Here is a 19,645-nt window from a genome sequence, read left to right as displayed (position 1 = left end):
TTGTGAATGTAAAGTTTCAACCAAAAAATGTGGATACAAGTATACACATTACCGTTCTTAGTTCATATCCAACGATAAAAAATTGATCGGGTTTGATGTTCTTTCTGTATGCCATGGCTGCCAAGTTGATTTTGAGTTGTAAAAAAGCCCCTCTAAAGTAACACATTAGAGCTTTCTGAGAAAGGCAAAAGTGGACTAGTGGGTGAGAGCTTTGAACATTCATCCAATCACAAAATTTGTTTACTCCCCCATGAGTCATTAGGACAACCACAAGAACTTCATTGTTGGAGCTTGCGTATAATATAAAAGTGGACTTACTAAGGGCTACAACATTACTTGTTGTCTTACTTTGGAGGTTCAACAAGCTAGAATTACAAAATCTTTTGACCCTTCTTTGAGGGAGTTGTAGGATTTGCTCACACATTGATGATCTCACTAACACACTAAAAGTGTGTTCATACACTAGTCATCATATCATATCTAACATTAAGCAATCAAAGGTTATCAATGCAATATTCACTATCATCTATCAAATCTTCACTTAGAGTTTGAAGTATTTTAGAGTTATTCATTCCCAAATCCTATTTTATCTTATCAACGAGAATCTCTTTATTGATTTTAGATACATATTTTGTGATATCGTAGTCATCATTCTTGCTTTCAAATTCTTATTGTTTTTACAAAAGGACTCTTCCTTTTTGTTGTGACTTATTTTTCTCAATAAACTCTCATGATTCATTTTTATTCTAGACTAAATAACAAGCAACTTAGCACATTCAAAAATACCAACACTATTATACATATGTTACATACAAATAATCAAAACAAAATACCCAGCAAAGGAAATGCACATACAATCAAGCACCTTAGCACACACACAAAAACATTAACACTATTATGCACATTTACATACAAATAAACAAAAGGAAATGCACAATGACAATGTACTCCAAACAATGTGAGCAAAGGCATTACATATGACAAAAGATTACTGTAGTTAAACCCACATCAAAATAAATATTCATTTGACCAAATGTGATAGTTAGCCTCCACAAAAAGAAGCCTTACATAAGACATGCTAGAAGAAATATGTGCCAATAGTATTAGCGTAGCTTATAACCTCATCAAGGATGCAAGTGACAACTTTTAAAGCTCCACAAGGAGTGCAAACAACTTTTTCATTCTAATCAACTTCTTAAACACCGCGAGTGTCAACAACTAAGTAGTCCTTGCTAATCTACTCTAATTAGCTATAAGAATTACAAACTCTACAAGAAAGGCATTCTACATACCTAGACACCCAAATCACAAATCCATAAAGAGACCATATAATCTTGAAAAACATGCTCAACAATATCACAATAGCCAATAAAACATACCCATGCTTGTTGAATCTGGTGGTAACCTTATGAGCATGCTCATGTGAAGGGCACAAGATATGCCTCATGATATTCTACTCTCAACACCATATGCAATCCCAAAATACATGCCTCTTAAACTACCCATTTGCCATAAGCATTCTAACATTTCCCATATCACCTTCCATCCCACCTTGTAAATTTACATGGGAAGAGGTTCCATATGGTTGTGTTACACCCACTTTTGCAATACTTTATATTAAGCTTCATCCCTATCTATTCACCAAGGGTAAAACTTCGAACATCGAACCTTAACGCATCATTACCACCATTTTTGTGTTACTTATTAACGAGCCTAATCCCAATCTATTCCCCCAAATGTAAAAAATATAAGGGTTAAGATAAAAACATACAAGGCCAAGGTATTATAATGTTACTTAGTTGTGTGTTTTGAACCTTGCACCGTCCAAAAATCATGTACCCATCCTACAAATGTAGTAAATTGTTTGTCAATAATGGCACATGCAATTGCTAACGCCAATACATGGACACATAGACAAACACAAAGGGCATTATGTGCGACAAAAGACCAGACAAATATCAAATCTTTCTAATGTTATAAATATTGCTCATGGTCTATCCCAACGTCCATTGAGCAACATTCTCAAGGGTTTTTACCTTGTATCTTCAACCTTTCAATACACAAGTAATTAACTTGTCAAACTACCACTTCAACTACATTGAGGTTGCTCTTTGGGAACTTATCCTTATTTTGGCCAATTGGGAATTTCGTTTTAACTTTGGTATGTTCCAAGCCAAACTTCGGGTGTGGCCAATCTCTAATGCATGTCTATTGCTTAAAAGAAATGTTTTTCTTGCTTGATGCTACTTTTATTTCCATATATACCTCTTGTAGAAGTGCCAATGTTCAAAGCTCAATCTTTAAGGGATGCATTAACCTTCAAGATCTTTAAGGGGTGGGAGTATACATAAGCATGTACGCACACTGAGAAATTTCTCATACGCACAAATATTGGAGACCTCAATCTAGCATTAGCACTAAGAAATTTCTCTTGTGCAAGGATTTATAATGCTTTGCAAGTGTTGGAGATTACAGCATATATAACAGACATACACCTAACGTTCTAATCGATGACTAAATATCATTCATTTGTAGAACATGCCCTAGCACCCATATGACTACTCCATTGCTTATGCCCTTTAAACAAGGCAAATAAAATAACCTACTTGTCTTTAAATTGCCCTTTAAAGCCATAGCACAACCACTCTACAAATCATGGTCAAACAATTTGAACAAGCAAAAGGTACTTGTAAGACACGACTTGAGTAATGAGTCTAGTGTTGGCAACTATCAAAGTAAACAAATGTCAGGGCTAAACATGCCTACTTGAAGCACATTAGACACCTACATAACCCCCCATATGACTACTCCATTGCTTATGCCCTTTTAACAAGGCAAACAAAATAACCTACTTGTCTTTCAATTGCCGTTTAAACCCATGTCACAACCACTCTATAAACCATGGTCAAACAATTTCAACAAGTAAAAGCTACTTGTAAGACACGCCCTGAGTAATGAGTCTAGCATTGGCAACTATCAAAGTTAACAAATGTTGGGGCTAAACACACCTGCTCTAAGCACATTAGACACCTACATAAGACTGCTGAGCTTGAAGCACATTAAACACCAATTCAAAGATTGAAGTTATGTGATCACAGAGTATCAGTAAAAACTTAAATGCAGGGATGCGCAAAATCACTTTTCGCACACGTGCACATCAGAGAGACCAAAGGGGCGTCCTCAACTGAGAGGGGGGAGTGAAACAGCTAACAAACAGGTGTAAGCTCAACCAATGGGTTGAGCACATGATGATCAAATGGGGTAGACTTCAGTTCACCAGTGCAGCCACCAAACAATAGGAATAAAAAAGGGAGATTGGAACACGGGTCTGCAGGTTAATAAAACCAGTGGCTAAGGTAACCAGTTGATTATACACACAGAGACATCCACTCTTTCATTACAATTAACCACGAAGAGACACTGGTAGTTTCAAGAAACAAACTCAGTTAGGAACATGCTTCCTCCAGCGCTTCCATACAAAACCACCTAGCCAGTCCAAGTCCTTCAATATACAAACAATTTATCTCATGGACCTTCCAACAACACTTGCAACCAGGGATTATGGAAAGCGGACTATCTACAGTTGGACTTCAAAGAATTGTAAATCAAAGCTTTCATGTAGTGTGTGCTGAGGATGCATACAAATATAAAAGCTTGGTTGTGGTTAGAGAGCTGAGGATGCAGAACTATCAACAAAAGATAGGATCCAGTTTCTTGCATTACCTAGTGTTTCTTCATCCAAATGTGAGGATAGACCTAATGGGGTGATAGTAATCTGCAAAAGGACAAACAGCTTAACCATGAGCTCTACTGGTTTCACATATCCAGAGAGAATAACCTTAAATAATGGCAAGGCATTCAATCAGGTGAAAATCAAAACGGAATATGTTGGAATATGACTGGGATACATATCACTTACATATCCTTCATGGAGGGCTCCAAAGTCATAATCAAGATTATCATCCCCAAGCTCGATTTCTGCATACTACAGCACACAAAAAATACACTTAAGAATAGCTAGTAAGTTCAGTTATAACATGACCTAGTTTTGGTAGGACATGATACTAAATGAAAATTCTGAGTACCCACTGATGGCTATTATCAATGACCCACTGCAATCAGTTGTGTGACACAAATTAAGAAATGCAATTCACACATCCACACATGGCCTTTGCAGAACATCATGGGATTTGCACAATTGCCTTTAAATTTGCTCCATTGATGGCTAATATCAATCAATGAAGTGTGTGTACTACCAAAGGTATCCTGGATCTTTCAGCTTTGATGCATTTGGACCTTACGCTCAACAGGAATAATGCCTCTTGATCAAGTTGAACCTCAAACTCAGCTATCCTGTTCTAATGACGGACTCTAGTACGTTCGCCATAGCTACCCGACAGCTTTGATGTAGTTGGACCTTATGCTCAACAGGAGTAATGCCTCTTGATCCAGTTGGACCTCAAACTCAGCTATCCTATTCATATGACCCACTCTAGCATGTTCACCATAGCTACCCAACCCATGTTCCCTACCACACCCACTCAGACATGGGAATGTGTAGTTGCTAGCTCAGCTAGCCCCGTCTCGGAAAGGGCCAAGGAATCCAACCAGCCTAACTATTACGCCAAGTAGTAATTACCCATCTCCAAACTTCCTGATGTAGTCTGATTATCAGCCAGGATTTGTTAGATATTTTCCTGCAAAATCACTATAAAGTTGAATGAGATAGATCTCAGTTGGGCTTAGCATGGCATATCCAAGCCTCAGGTTAAATTGTTTCCGCCGAAGGCATATCCAAGCCTCAGGCTAGATTGTTTCCACCAAAGAATGAGAAACGCCTTTGACTTCAGAGTTCACCTGCTAAAGATACCACCACATCCTTAAGCCTCATGTTAGATTGTTTCAACCGAAGAATGGGAAACGCCTTTGACTTCAGCGATCACCTGCCTAAAAATACTACCACATCCTTAAGCCTCATGGTCGTTCCCAGCAAAGGTAATATAAGAAGCAAATAGAACTGCCTCCGACCTCAAAAATGAAGTGTTAGATCTTAAGGTTTCTTGTTTAGGCATTTTGGGACAACTGACTGGTCCCCATGCCTTGCTTAGCCCACTGGTTCCTTCTATAGTTCAGTTTAGCAGTCTACCTATATCTACAAATAGACACCTTTTTTGGCAAAACAAAGTGGGGCTTTTACTACTCAAACAGAACTTTTTAAAAATGCAAGTGCTCAACAGCCTAGCTGGAGCTTAAAAACTGCATCATGTAATAGGGGTGAGAAACCAAGGTGGGGCAATGTAACACAGCAGGAGAGGTACCACCCCATAGTGTGCAAAATAGGCTATAGTAGCCCCCAAGTGTGAAGGAACAGCTGTTGAAGCTCTTAAGGATGTTCAGGATCTCCCTAGAACAACTGCCAGCACCCTCAAAGGGAATAAATGATAGAAGAAGCTATGGAATGAGAGAAGAGCATAGCTTCAATAAGGTGGCAGACTGATGGGCTCTCTCTCCTAGCTCAAGGTGAGCTTGCAATAGGCCTCCCAAATTTGCCACCTTGTGTGGGGGTCCAATAAGCTTCATTGGGGCACCTCGGATAACAGCAATGCAGGCTCTGCTACTTGTCGGTTGCCAATCCCACCACAATACAAAAACTGAAACCAGTCTTCCTCCTTGGATAGGGTGGTAAGTAACCTAATTAAGCACTCAATAACGGCAAGCATAAAATTCACATAAACTGAAAATGCACACTTTACCACTTTATCTTCAACATTGGACAGCCTATTAGCCCCAAAACTACCAATGCCCCTTTTGAAATTTCTTTCACTTATATTGCAATTGGACGGAGTACAATTGAGATTCCTTAATCTCCTCCCCTAATCCAAATGCCCCTTGCTACCACAAATGATCAACAAGCCTTCAAACCAATTTGCCCCTTGGTTTGCTTGGGGATTGGCCTTCGCCCTGCTCATTGAAAGACAAATTCAGCCCCAAATCTGATTTTGGTTAGCTGGCCTCTTGAATCTTCTTGAAATTCCTCAATTTCAACTACTGAAATTCAAATCCTAGGCCTTCAATTCTCAACGTGCATCCTAAGGCAGTTGTCAAAACCCTAATTTCTGATGTAAATTAGCGTTTACAGTAGAGATTGACTGAAATCTCTTCCTCTAATGGCTCAAACTGCTGAAAAATGCTGAGATAACTTGAGAAATGGCTGGGGATCAAAGATATTGCTATAGAGAGAAATTTCAAAGTTTAAACCCGAGAAACCCTCAAAAGCAACTACTCCCATGCTCAAACAGTCATGGAACCTATCATCTACAGCTTAGAACCACCAAAAAGCATGTTGGTCCCTCTTGTATGCTGTCATCTACACCAGAAGAACCTTGAGCTGTTGTCACCTGCTCTTGGAGGGCTCCAAAATGCTGTCACATGTTGTAGGACTAATCCCTAGTGGCTGCAAATCACATCAATAGCACGTTCTTGCTCTCTAACAACCTCATTCTCTCTCACAATGGCTGGAATAGTGTCCACCAACCCCTAAAAACAATATTCCCGATTGCATGGGCAAGTTTTGCTGAGTGACAACCTTCTAATCCCATTTTTCAGTATTATCTAGCTTATTAGATGAATTTTTAGAATATTAATTCTGAAAATTGATTTGATGATTATTCTAGTGCTCAAAAAAATTATTTCACCATCCAATAATTGAATTGGCTAGGCCAATTAGTCTTCCGAGTATCCCTAAGCAATTACTAGCCCTTAGACCGACATTAATTAATTAATTAATGCCTAGTCTCTAATATCCCCTCTAATATTAGTGGCTAATAAATTGGTCTAGGCCAAAATCTAACACCGGATACCACCTAGTACCTGTCAAGCATAACTTCTTATAACTTTTGCCTTTGACACCCAATGCATCATTGGAGTCCTTTGCCTGTTGCCATCACCACCTAGATAGAGCCACTAATTGATTGACTAGCAATAGAAAGCTCTATCAAAAATGAATATAAGATATGCAAGAAGAAAACACAGCGTATGGCAAACACTTAGATAAAACAACTCATGAACATTGAAGAAGATGACGAATGAAGAAAGATGAAGAGTAAATCATGTTGAATGTATCATATCAATACAACGGAGCAAAGCCCCAAGATGACTGCATTGTCCCATCTGATAATGTGGTAGCACCTAGATGAAATCCGCCTTGCGAAGGGAGTAAAACGCAGCCTTACGAGCATTAGGCTATCGAAGTAAATGTTGTAAAAGGAAGGACACATATAGAGGGAGTGAAACACGATCTTCAAGGGTTGTCAAAGTGGATATTTACCATCATCAATAAGCACCGCAAGTCAATGTAGGGGTTGCTTTTTGAGTTTCACTCTGAGTTACAACATTTTTCCCTCACATTTGAGTGTTGGAGTCATCTCATTGACCGCTCTACGGCAAGAGATCGTACTTAACACATCAATCTCGATTTTAAGCTTTAGGAGTTTTCCATTAAGAAAGGGGATGATCTGAAAGTCAAGTTGGCTGAATATCACTAGTTACTTGCGGAGTTTGCTACTACTAGCTCCCCGAAGTTAGATGATGACCAAGTCATGGTCTTCCTGAACAAGTTGCCAAAAAAATACTTCCATTCTATCTAGCACATTATCTTACTACCTAGATTGCCGACCACCTACAAGTTTGAGTGCCCCTACTTGCATTATGAAAGGTTGTATGACCAATTCCACAGAAAATCCTCCAGACATACTTGTTCACAGCAAGGTTGGTTGCCTTTGCAAGCTAAAATCAGCAATGGCAAAAACTCGCAAGATGCGAAGGCAAGCCAAACCAAGGGTAGCTCCTCTTCTTCAAACAAAACCAAAGAAAGAAAACCTGTTTGGCAAGGTGAGCTTATCGAGGATCCAACAGACTCTAGACCAACAACAAGGTCCCAAAGTCTCTGAGATTCAAAAACTTATTGCATAAAGTTCAACGAAGTGGTAAAATTGGACTCGTTAAAACAAGTCTTGTACGTGAAAGCATTCTTGGCATTGCGACAAGAGTGGTGATCTTAGAGAAATAAGGTGTGTAATGAGGGTAGGCTAGATAGAGGAAGGAATGGAGTACACTTCAAAATTAATCCTGGTGTGCCCACCATGCATATCGAAAGTGTGCACAGTGGATCCGACTGTGGGCATGGTAACAACATGAGCAACCCATGGAGCAATGATAGGAATCCCTGCTTAGAAGTAAACCATGAAAAGTGTGATATACGTAAAGGATGGAAATACCTGCATCTAAGAGGTCAAAGGATGTGTGTGATTGGGGGCAATGATGAAATCCCCATCACAATCGTCCCAATGGGAAATTATGTGCTTACTTGTGGAAAGGTAGAGAAAACTATGTTAATGGGTGGCCCGCCCTATAACAAAACCCCATGGTACAAAGTGACTTGAGAAAAAGTAGATGGTGCAATGTTAAAGGGTGGTATTAATCATGGCCATATGCTGTGATGTGAAGTGATAGGAAAGTATGAGTATAGAACAGAGAATGAGAATGTGCTAAAAGCGGAGAGGGAGGTTCCAACTCCCAATGTGGGGATGAGGATGTGGAGTACAATCCAAGGTTTTGAAATGAAAAAGAGAGAAAATTGAAATGTGAGCTAGAAGAGGATGATAAGTGGATAGTATAGTGATAAAGGGTGGTACTCCCTGTTAGAATTAGCCAATTCTATGGGCAATGCCCAATGTTTTATTCTTTAATTTTTTTTCATTTCTTAGTGTAAACAGCTTAAATCTTGTACCTTTCATTCTCATTCTTTCAGTTCAGCAAGTACACTCTACTATTTTTCTTCAACACACTCTCATTGTCTCTCTTTTCTCTCCTCCATAGAGCTAGTTGTCTATTTTGCAACATTTGGTATCAGAGCAAATTCTACGCACAAATTGAGTTCAACCACCATCAACCGGTGGCGCCCTGCCTTAGGTCCTGTTGCTATCAACCGACTCCTTGCCCAAGGAAGAGAAGGACAAGCTCCTGGTTACAAATTTCTTCAGCTTCGTTGAAGTTTTGGAAGAAATTTGGAGCTTTTTTTTTACATGAATTCCAAGGTAGCAAACAAGCAATACAACAACATTTAATTGCTATTATAGTCAAATTGAGCAAAAAAAAAAACAAACTTTTCAATAGATTTTGATAAGAATCGACATTTAGTAACTATAATTTGCTCCTTTTGAGGACACCCATTACGAGCCAAGTATGATACAGCAATACATTGCTGTTATTTCTTGGCTAAGTGCTGATTTGGGTCAAATTGGACACACTTTGGCATTTGTGTAACAATTTGGTACTTATTGCATAAACCCGTGGGGATTTTTGGTACTCTGAGGAGTATAATCTATACTTCAGCAACAAAGTATTTGCTGCATATTTTTGTCCATTACTGACAGCATGCAACATCACGGGACTAATGATCAAAGCAATATCCTTGGTGTCCTCACTCAAGAGAACAAACTTGATAGATCGAACCACCTATCGTGGAGACTTATGGTCCGCAACCTTCTTGTAGCGAAGGACCTATGGAACTATGTTACAGGTGATTTGCACTAACCAAGAGATCTTGCACCTCGAGCACCTCAGAATAACGCTAGAGAACAAGCTGCCGGTGTTGCTTTCCCTTCTCCCCTTCTTACCGCAGATCAAAGAAGATGGAACTCGAAAGATGCACATGCACTTTCTTTGATTGCCTTGTCAGTGAAAAGATCAATCATTCCACACATCCGGTCTTGTAAAACCTCAAAATCAACATGGGATGTGCTTGAGCATATGTTTGCAACACATAACGAGACCAAAATATCTTCTCTCTATAGAGAGTTGGTCGATGTGAAGGATAAGGGTGATAGCATAACAGATCACCTTAGTCATATACAACATTTGCATGAGCAGCTACTCAATGTGGATAAAATCATTCAAGATGTTGAATAAGTAAACATCACATTGAACTCACACATAAAAAAGTTCAAAAAGAAGGAAAAATGTCATTATTGCAAGTCGTCATGTCACTATATTGATGAATGCCATAAGAGATTAGCCGAAGAGAAGAAAAAGGGCTTCCGTCTAGCTGTCCAAGAGACATCAGCCAACAAATCTATTGATGGTGTTGCTTCAGCCAGCTTTGTGGAGGACTAAGCATTTCTAACTTGTAGTTATGATTCTTCAAGGTAGATTCAACATTTAATGCTACTGAAACGTAGCAAACATGGCATTCTAATAGTGGAGCTTCAAAGCACATCACTTCTAAGAAGTGTTTGTTTTCCTCTTTGCATTCAACCCCTACTGGGAAGCGTATTACATGTGCGAACAGCAACAGTTATGATGTTTGTGGCATTGGAACAGTCACTATTACTGCAGAAAATGGTTCTAATTTCATGCTTCTAGATGTCTTGTTTGTGTCTTGCATTACAAAGAACTTCTTTTCTATCCCTACTTTTAATAAGTATGGCTTTCAGGTCATCTTTGAATGACAAATGCATTGTCAGAGATAGGGAGATGAATTATGCACTCGAGTTGTCTGGGAGCCTGTATAAGGGTTTGTTGTAGTTGGATAAGCTATGGCATGCCCACTATGGACATATGAGTTTTGGGAGCTTGATGACCCTTCAGAGGTGTCATACGGTAGAAGCATTGCCTCCAGTGCAAACTCCACCTTCTCATGCATACGAGGGATGTATTTTCGGCAAGATGCACAGATTTGCCTTCAAAAAGGATGTTGCAAAGCGTACTATTTTAAACATCTTGTTGCAAAGCGTACTATTTTAAACATCTTGTTGCAAAGCTTGAGACTGAAGCTGGCTTGAAAGAGAAAACACCTCACACAGATAGGAGGAGGGAGCACATCTCTTGCGCTTTTGAGACATATTTGCTTGATCACGGAATTATGCATCAAGTCATTGTTGGAATGACTCCTCAGCAGATAGTGTTGCTAAAAAGAAGAATGACACTCTTATAGAGAAAACTTGTTGTATGCTCAAAAGCAAGGTGTTGCCTCATAAATTTTGGTTAGAAGACCTTCAATGTGTAAGTCATGTATTAAATCGTACACTCACTAAGGCACTAAAGGCGACCAGCTCATTTGAAGCTTGACATGGCAAGAAACCCAAGGTCGACTACTTTGGGTGTTTGGTTGCATAGCCTATACACAGGTTCTGAAAGAGCTTCGTGGAAAGCTTGATGACAAGGCTATAAAATGCATATTTATTTGCTACAATTCGAAAAGCAAGGGCTATCGCTTGTATGACCCACACAAAAGAAAGTTTTTGTCAATAGGGATGTCATGTTGGCTGAAAATGCTGCATTTTCACTTGATCAATTTCAAATGCCAACCACCCATGACATTGGTAATGTCATTAAGGATCTATTACCACTTTCTTTGGAGTTTGTGCCTGTTGTAAATGGCCAAACAAACATAATGCAGCAAGCTATTTCTGCACCATATGCACCTAAACAGCAAGGTATGAATGATGGTTTACCACATGCAGTGAAAGATGCAATACAGCATGAAGGGGCTGTTGTAAATGCAACAATATCAATCTTGAGATAGCTATTAGAAACTCTCCAAGAAAGTAACATGGATGCTCCTTTAGCTCAACGCACTAGAAGGGCTACTAGACACGTAGCACATGATGTAGGGAAAGATCATTTGCCTAATTTTACAGGAGTAGATGATTGTGATGAGCATGTATTTATGAACTCACTGTTGAATGATGATGAGCCTACTTCCTTGAACGAAGCTCAACAATATGTACATTGGATGCAAGCCACACAAGATAAGTTAGACTTTATTGCCACTAACTCTACATGAGATCTTGTGGATTTACCACTTGGCAAGAAGACCATTGGCACAAAATGGTTTTATTGACTCAAACGCAAGGCTGATGGTACCATTGACAAATTCAAAGCATGCGTGGTAGCAAAAGGCTATGCACAAAAGAAGGGCATAGAGTATAAAGAGACTTTTGCTCCTACATCCCGTATGAATACAGTGAGATGTGTAATTGCTATGGCTGCAAATTATGGTTGGAAGGCACATCAATTGGACATTAAGACAACATTCTTGAATGGGGATTTGCTTGAGGATGTTTATGCATCACAACCTCTAGAGTTTGTGGTCAAGGGGAAAGAGCACATAGTATGCAAGCTAAACAAAGCTCTTTATGGTCTCAAACAAGCTCCTCCTGCATGGTACTCTAAAATCGATGCATATTTGCCTAGCAAAGGGTTCAAAAACAATCCAACTGCTCCCACTCTATACATTAAGAATGGAGAAGGGACTTGTTGATTATCATTCTTTATGTAGATGACATACTGCTCATTGGATCTTTAGAAGCAAAATTTGCAGATTCCAAGGCTGAATTAAAACATGCATTTACTATGTCAAATATGGGTTGTCTACACTATTATTTGGGAATTCAGTTCACCCAAAATCAGCATGGTATTATCATGTCACAATCATAGTATGTGGATAAGCCATTACATAGGTTTAATATGCAAGATTGCAAACCTATGTGCACTCCTATGGAGCCAGGCTTAAAGCTATCTATGCATGATGCTGAATGAGATATCTGATGTTGCAATTTACAGCCACGTTGTTGGCTATCTTATTTATCTATGCAATACACGCCCTAGCATCCAGTATGCAATATCTCATGTTAGCATGTATATGCATTGCCCACAAACTATACATTGGCAAGATATCTAAAGGATCTTCAAATACTTACTAGGTACTCAATCACATGCAATATTATTTTCCAGGGGGAGACTTGCAATTACCGGCTTATAGTGATTCATATTGGACTAGTGATGTACACACTATGCAGTCTACTAGTGGACACTCTTTCTTTCTAGGTTGTTCATGCATTTCATAGCTGAGCAAGAAACAACCTACAATGGCTACCTCGTTCTGTGAGGCTAAGTACATGGCAGCCTTCACAGCAACGATGGAATGTGTATGGTTGCACAAATGGTTGGCTAATCTACATTTACCATTGAAGGGTCCTACCTCCATTCTTTCTGACAATCGGAGTGCTATTGCAATGGCACGAAATCTTGTGTTTCATGCTCGTACGAAACATATTGCGATGCATTACCATTATATCAAAGAGAGATGCTATTCAAGAGAGATCAGCTTGATATCCCCTTGATATAAGTTTCTACAAAGAAAAATGTTGTAGACATTTTCACAAACGCACTACCTCATGAGGAGTTTGAGACTTTTCGTAAGTCCTTGTACTTGCTACCCTTTGGCGATTGATCATTCTTATACTTTACCACCTTGGCACTACAAGGGGGTGTTAGAATTTGCCAACTCTATAGGCAATGCCCAATGTAGTCTATAGTTCTTTTTCAATTCTTAGTGAGAACACAACTAAAGTTATAAGTTGTGTCACCACTTTTGGAGTTGGAGTTAGAGTCAGTTAACTCTAGTAGATTTAGAGCTAGGTCTATCTTAGACCTATCTTGTACCTTTCATTCTCATTCTTTCAGTTTAACAATTGCACTCTGCTCTTTTGCTTCAACACACTCCTCATTGTCTCTCTTTTCTCTCATCCATAGCTAGCTGTCATTTTCCAACATTCCCTATAATGATACACTGTGATGTGAAGTGATAGAAAAGTACGAGTATGAAATGGTAAAAAAGAATAGGCTAAGAGCAGAGACGGAGGTTCCAACTCCCAATGTGGGGATGCGGATATGCGGTGAAATCCAAGGTTTTTTAAATGAAAAAGAGATAAAATTAAGGTGTCAGCTAGAAGAGGGTGAAATGAAAGAGATTTGAGAAGAGTTGCTTATATGCTCAAATGAAGCAGAAGATGTAGATATACCTAATGAAGAATGTCTACTTTGAAAGCTTGGCATCTTTTATCTATCATGCTTTATCTTTTAACATAGGATGCATGTCTTGACAAACTGCTCTACATCATCTCTCAAAGCTGACCAAGAAAAGAAATGCTCCACAACCTTCACTATGGCATCAAAACCTCTATGTCTTGCATATAGAGGAACATAACTTTCAATGATAACTCTAGGTCTCAACTCCTTTCTGACACACAATAGTTCATGCATCATCGAAAATCCATCTCTAAGCATAAAGTACTCATGCCTTTGGCCATTGCAAAGTTGATCATAAACAGTAGCAAAGTCTGAATCAGTAGCATATGGCTCTTTCATGGCATCGAGCTCAGTGTAATAGACCATACTGATAGCTGAAATTTGTGGCTAACATGACAATGCATCAGTCACAATATTCTTTTTACCATCAATATATACAATCTAAAAATGAAATACAGAGAGAAAATTTGCCCATCTCATATGTTTCTCTAACAACTTTGTCTGCATCAAAAAGTATCTCAAAGTTTGATGATCTGTCAGCACTGTAAAATTAGCCCCCAACAAATAGTGTTTCCACGTAGATAATACAATTTTAAAATGAAACATAGAGAGAAAATTTGTCCATCTCATATGTTTCTCTAATAACTTTGTCTGCATCAAAAAGTACCTCAGAGTCTGCTAATATGTCTGCACTATAAAATCAATCCCCAACAAATAATGTTTCCACAAAGACAATGCATGAAGTACAACCAAGAGCTCTTTTTCATAGACCTGCAAATTCTTCTCAGTATCATGAAGAATTCGGATCTCATAAGCCACAACATGGCTATTCTGCCGATACAATATGCCCAAAAAGTGGATTTCATGCACACAAAAAATTTACTTTTCTTGCCATTGATAACTAGCCCATCTTTACGCAATTCATTGAATACAATGTCTAAGTGCTTTCTATGCTCTGCCTCATTCTTTGAGTAAACAATCATGACATCAAAGAAAGTATCCACAATGCTCTACATGACTTGAAAATGCTATCCATCATTTGATCAAAACTAACAAGAGCATTCGAAAGCTTAAAAGGCAAGACAAGAACTCATATAACCCAAAAGATAACTTGAAAGCTATCTTAGGCACATCCTTTGGTCTAATGTGTATCTGATGATATCCACAGGTTGAATATAGCTACCCCCTATAATCTATCCATAACACCATCGATCCAAAGGGGGATCAAAAACCAATTATTTATCAAGATCTTGTTCAAGGTACAATCATCAATGCACATACACCATGAAAAATCATTTTTCTCCACCAAAAAACTGAAAAACAAAAAAGGAAATGAGCTAAGCTAAATCAACCCTTTTCCTAACAGCTCATTCATCTAACTCATAATCTCCTACTACTAGGCTAGACTGACTCTACAAGGTGGCTTATCAGGTGGGCTACTTCCAAGAATAAGATCTATGCCATGATCTTTAGGCCTTTCAAGCAATAGTTGTCTTGGAAGTGACTAAGATAAGCAATCAACATACATTTTTAAAAATGACGTGTGATCTTTCTCTAACTTAAACATGTTTCCAACATTCTCATTATCATTGTATCCTTAATAAAAACCAAGTATACTGAAAGATGATTTTTCATTACTTTAGAAATGGTTGCTGCAGATACAACGTAGATAAATTCTCCCTTTAACTTCACATCAGGTGTAAGTGACTTTCCTTACACAAAAAAGTAATCTTTTTTCCATAAGAATCAATCATTGCATACATATGGTGAAACCATGGCATTCCAAGCAATACATCACATCCCTCAAGTGGCGCAATGAAGAACTCCTTGCTGTCCATATATCCCTGTACACACAACCGAAGCTTTCCAATTAGTGGTGTGACTGGCTCTGCACAGTCTTTACATGCCATTCTAACTTTCCCTATGGATCCCATCTCATCCTTCTCTGATTCCTAGATGGACTGCCATGTCTATAGAGATGAAGTTGGTTCATGCACCGTTATCAAGAAAAATCAATATCTACTAATCTCTAATTTTGCCTCATGTCCGGCGCAACTCAGTAGCATCATCATTGGGTTAATCCCTAACAACATTGAGCACCAATCCCACCGATGTTCTGGGGTTCTTTCCCTTAGAATCTCCCTGGTTTTTTATTTTCTAGCTTGCTATCTGACTGCCATGTCTATAGAGATGAAGTTGGTTCATGCACCGTTATCAAGAAAAATCAATATCTACTAATCTCTAATTTTGCCTCATGCCCGGCGCAACTCAGTAGCATCATCATTGGGTTAATCCCTAACAACATTGAGCACCAATCCCACCGATGTTCTGGGGTTCTTTCCCTTAAAATCTCCCTGGTTTTTTATTTTCTAGCTTGCTACCTATTGGAACAATCCCTTGCAATGTGGCCCTCTTGTTCACAAATGAAACATTTATTTGCAACTATCATATTCCTACATTGTGCCAATATTTTTGAACCCTTTCTTTGCTGTTTTGGCCTCTTTTCGAACTAATTTTCAAATCTGCCCCTTCTATCAACCTTAAACAACTTTTTATTTGGCTTCTCCGGTCTCTTTAGAGAGCCCGAATCCTTCCCACACAACAAAGTATCTACTGTAGCAACGATCTCTATGAGCTAAGACATGCCAAATACAGAGGATTTTATGTAAAAATCTCTAATTCCTTTAGACAACACACAAACATATTTTTCCACTTGCTCATGAAGGGGGTACAAGGGCAGCATAAGAAGCGACAAACAACAATTCATCCCAAAACTTCTTATTATATTGCTCCAAATTCCAAGTTATCATGATATCCACCTCAAAGATACTTGTCAACAAATTCAATACAAATATTTGCTTGAATTGTACCCATGTTGATGGTGCTCTACCTTGCATCAAAAGAGTGGATCACTTTTGCAATGCATTCCCCTTCAAGAAAGTGACTACCTTTCAAATCTTTGAGAACTTGATGAAGTTTCCCCCTGAACAGGTTGCATCAAACTACTAAATGAAAGTCAAAACTTTCAACGTATCTTGTGCACCATTGAAGGACTCAAACTTCACTACTTTTCCACCCTCATCATAGTCTTTTGCTGCCCCTTTGGGTGTCAAGTTATCATACACTCGTTGCTGCAAAATCAGAGCATTTGCTGAATTTACATCAAGACTAATACCAAACAGAGTATTTACATGACCAACACTCATTCTTTGAGCCCCATAAACATTCCAAGGTGCAGACGCACTAGCAAACATGCTACTTTGTGCCCCAAGTATCAAGCCAATGCTGCCATACATAAACTTTTGCATATTTCCAACCATACCAAAATGCATTGAGCCTTGCACATCATGCATTGGTTGTCGCATACCATAGGGATATGCGGTCCCTATCTAACCATAACATGAAAAATCATGTTATCATCAAAGTCTCCTAGCTTTCCCATCATAGCATGCATACTCGACTATCCAAAATCCATTGGATTGGCACTTTCATGATGACCTTGCATTTGCATTCCTTGCCCTATAGGTACCAACTATTTTGCTTCATTATCATCTTTAGGAGCTTCAAATGAAAACTTTGGCATTACCTTCAGTGCACCTTGTTGTCCCATAGGTCTAGAAAATGACTTCTTCTTCTTGCCCTTATTGTCCTCATTCGGAGCATTCAAAAATTAGGTGAACTAAGGATCCCTTGTCAATTCAACAAAGAGATTTGTGGATGTCCTCATACGATTCTTGAGCTAGTCATCGAATTCCTTTTCGCTTTGCTGATCATCAGCCTTATTATGCCTTGAAGGCCCTGCGTCTTGCCCAACAGTAACATTTTCAGCTTGTCGTTCATGGTTTAGGCCTTCTCCAAAGATTAGATTTTGCATTTTCTTCTTCCTCATGTGAGTGTCCATACTGAAAGGCATCATCACTACTTGACTCCATCTCATTGTATGAAGACATATTGCTGTAATTTCTCAGCTGAGAGCAAAAATCAGCACTAGCACACAGGTTTGGCTTGCACTTAAGTGCCTCAAGCCCACCAAATCAAGGGATTGAGAGGTATCTCAGCAATAAACCATGAAACCAATCTTCCCTCTTGGAAAGGGTGGTAATTCCCCAATCAAGCACTTAATTACAAAAATCAGCAAATAAACAAAAATTAAAATACACAATTTATCTTAATAATCTTGGACAGTAGATGCTCTGTTGGCCCCAAAACCGGTGCCCCTTTCCATACTTCTTTAACTTCAATTGTCGATGGATGTATTACAAGTTCAGATTCCATGATCTCCTTGGCTAATCCAAAATCCAGCTGATCCAACAATCAATAAATAAATTAGGTAATTCGCCCATTAATTTTCACCCAAAACTTGCTTTGACTGGACTCCATATGGCCAAATGCTAATTGCCAATGCATGTATTACAAGCCGAGAGCTAATCCAAAAGCCCTTTGCTGATACAACAATCAATAAATAAATTGGACAATTTGCCCCTTGATTTTCACCCAAGACTTGCTCTAACTGGACCCCATATGGCCAAATGCTGCCTCAAATTTACAATGCGTTACTAGGCATCTGAAATCCTTCACAATTCACAAATTTGAGTTGTTGATTCCGATGTACGATGCCTTCTTTTGATAGCACGACTCTAGAGGTGGTTGCTAAACCTTAATTTTTGCAAAAATTTTGGGTTTACAATAGAGATTCCTTTGCTACCCACCAAATATAGCTGAGTTCTTTTAAGAATAATTAGGAAAAGCTAAGATCTCCTGAGAATAGATTGAAGAAGGTGAGAAAAAGCCAAGATGAGAAAGAAATCTGATTTTCTTCACGAGAAAACCTTAAAATCTGCCTACCACTTGCTCCAGTCTGCATTTAATGCAGTCACCTACTGCAAATCACCTCCAAAATGATGGCACCTGATCCGCGATGTTGTTGCCAACCCCTGCAAGGTGTCTCCACTGTCCACTACTCCCAAATGGCTATCTTCTGCAGCAAATTGCTATTCTCTAGTCAAAAAATGGACCAATAGCGCTCTCTCTCTCTCTCTCTCTCTCTCTCTCTCTCTCTCTCTCAAAGATGTAAACTTGCTGAATGGCTGAGACCTATCCCCCAAAAACGTTTTCTCTATTTACATGGGCATTTTTTGCCAACTGGCAACCTTCTACACCCATTTTTCAACATTATTCGACCATTTAATTAATTTTCAAAATTGAATAATCCTAGAAATTAATTTCAACCCATTTGACCCCGCCCAAAATTAAATTCACCCATCCATAATTAAATTGGTTGGGCCATTTGCAACTTGGAGTGGTCCCCAATCTCTATTGACCCTTAGATTGCATTGATTCGTTAATTAATGCAAGTCCCTAGTATCACCACCGACACTTGTTGGCCAAACAACTATCCTAGGATCAAAATTGACACCAGCTGACCACCGAAACCCAATTGGCATAACTTATCACAACTTCCGCCTTTGACACCCACTGCATCCTCGGGGTCCTTAGCCTGTTACCATGAAATAACTACCATGTGCATCACATGTGCTAAACAACCTTGTACATTTGATTAGTAACTTAATCAAATGTTATCGGCAAGATTAGAGCATCTCTAAAGTTCATGTCCTCGTGATAGCCAATCGTTCGAAATGTCATATGTTCTCCATGATCAGAGAGGCAACCAGCCTGACCAACCGCTCCAAATGGAATAGCAAAGCTATTAAAAGGAGTGTAAGTTCAACTATGCATGATACACAAGTACTCTTCAAGCCCCTGCTTTGTCATG

The 19,645-nt window shown here is 38.9% G+C and overlaps 1 protein-coding gene across 1 annotated transcript in view; it reads right to left on the bottom strand.

Moving 5' to 3' along the window:
• Window positions 1-3,427: 3,427 nt before the first annotated feature.
• Window positions 3,428-19,645, bottom strand: part of LOC148023545 (Survival protein SurE-like phosphatase/nucleotidase) — a 36,701-nt gene continuing 20,483 nt past the window's right edge. The window contains exons 9-10 of the mRNA XM_087696530.1: window positions 3,920-3,985; window positions 3,428-3,775 (exon numbers count right to left, since the gene is read on the bottom strand). Coding sequence (XP_087552656.1) covers window positions 3,665-3,775; window positions 3,920-3,985 — 177 coding nt within the window. The 3' untranslated portion in view covers window positions 3,428-3,664. The remainder of the gene's footprint in view (window positions 3,776-3,919; window positions 3,986-19,645) is intronic.

Source organism: Lygodium microphyllum, chromosome 16 (genome assembly GCF_053477565.2).
Source record: "Lygodium microphyllum isolate KBCC chromosome 16, Lygodium_microphyllum_v1.1.10, whole genome shotgun sequence".
Taxonomy (NCBI): Eukaryota; Viridiplantae; Streptophyta; class Polypodiopsida; order Schizaeales; family Lygodiaceae; genus Lygodium; species Lygodium microphyllum.
Note: the sequence above shows the minus strand (reverse complement) of the source record. Positions and strands in the feature narration are given on the sequence as shown.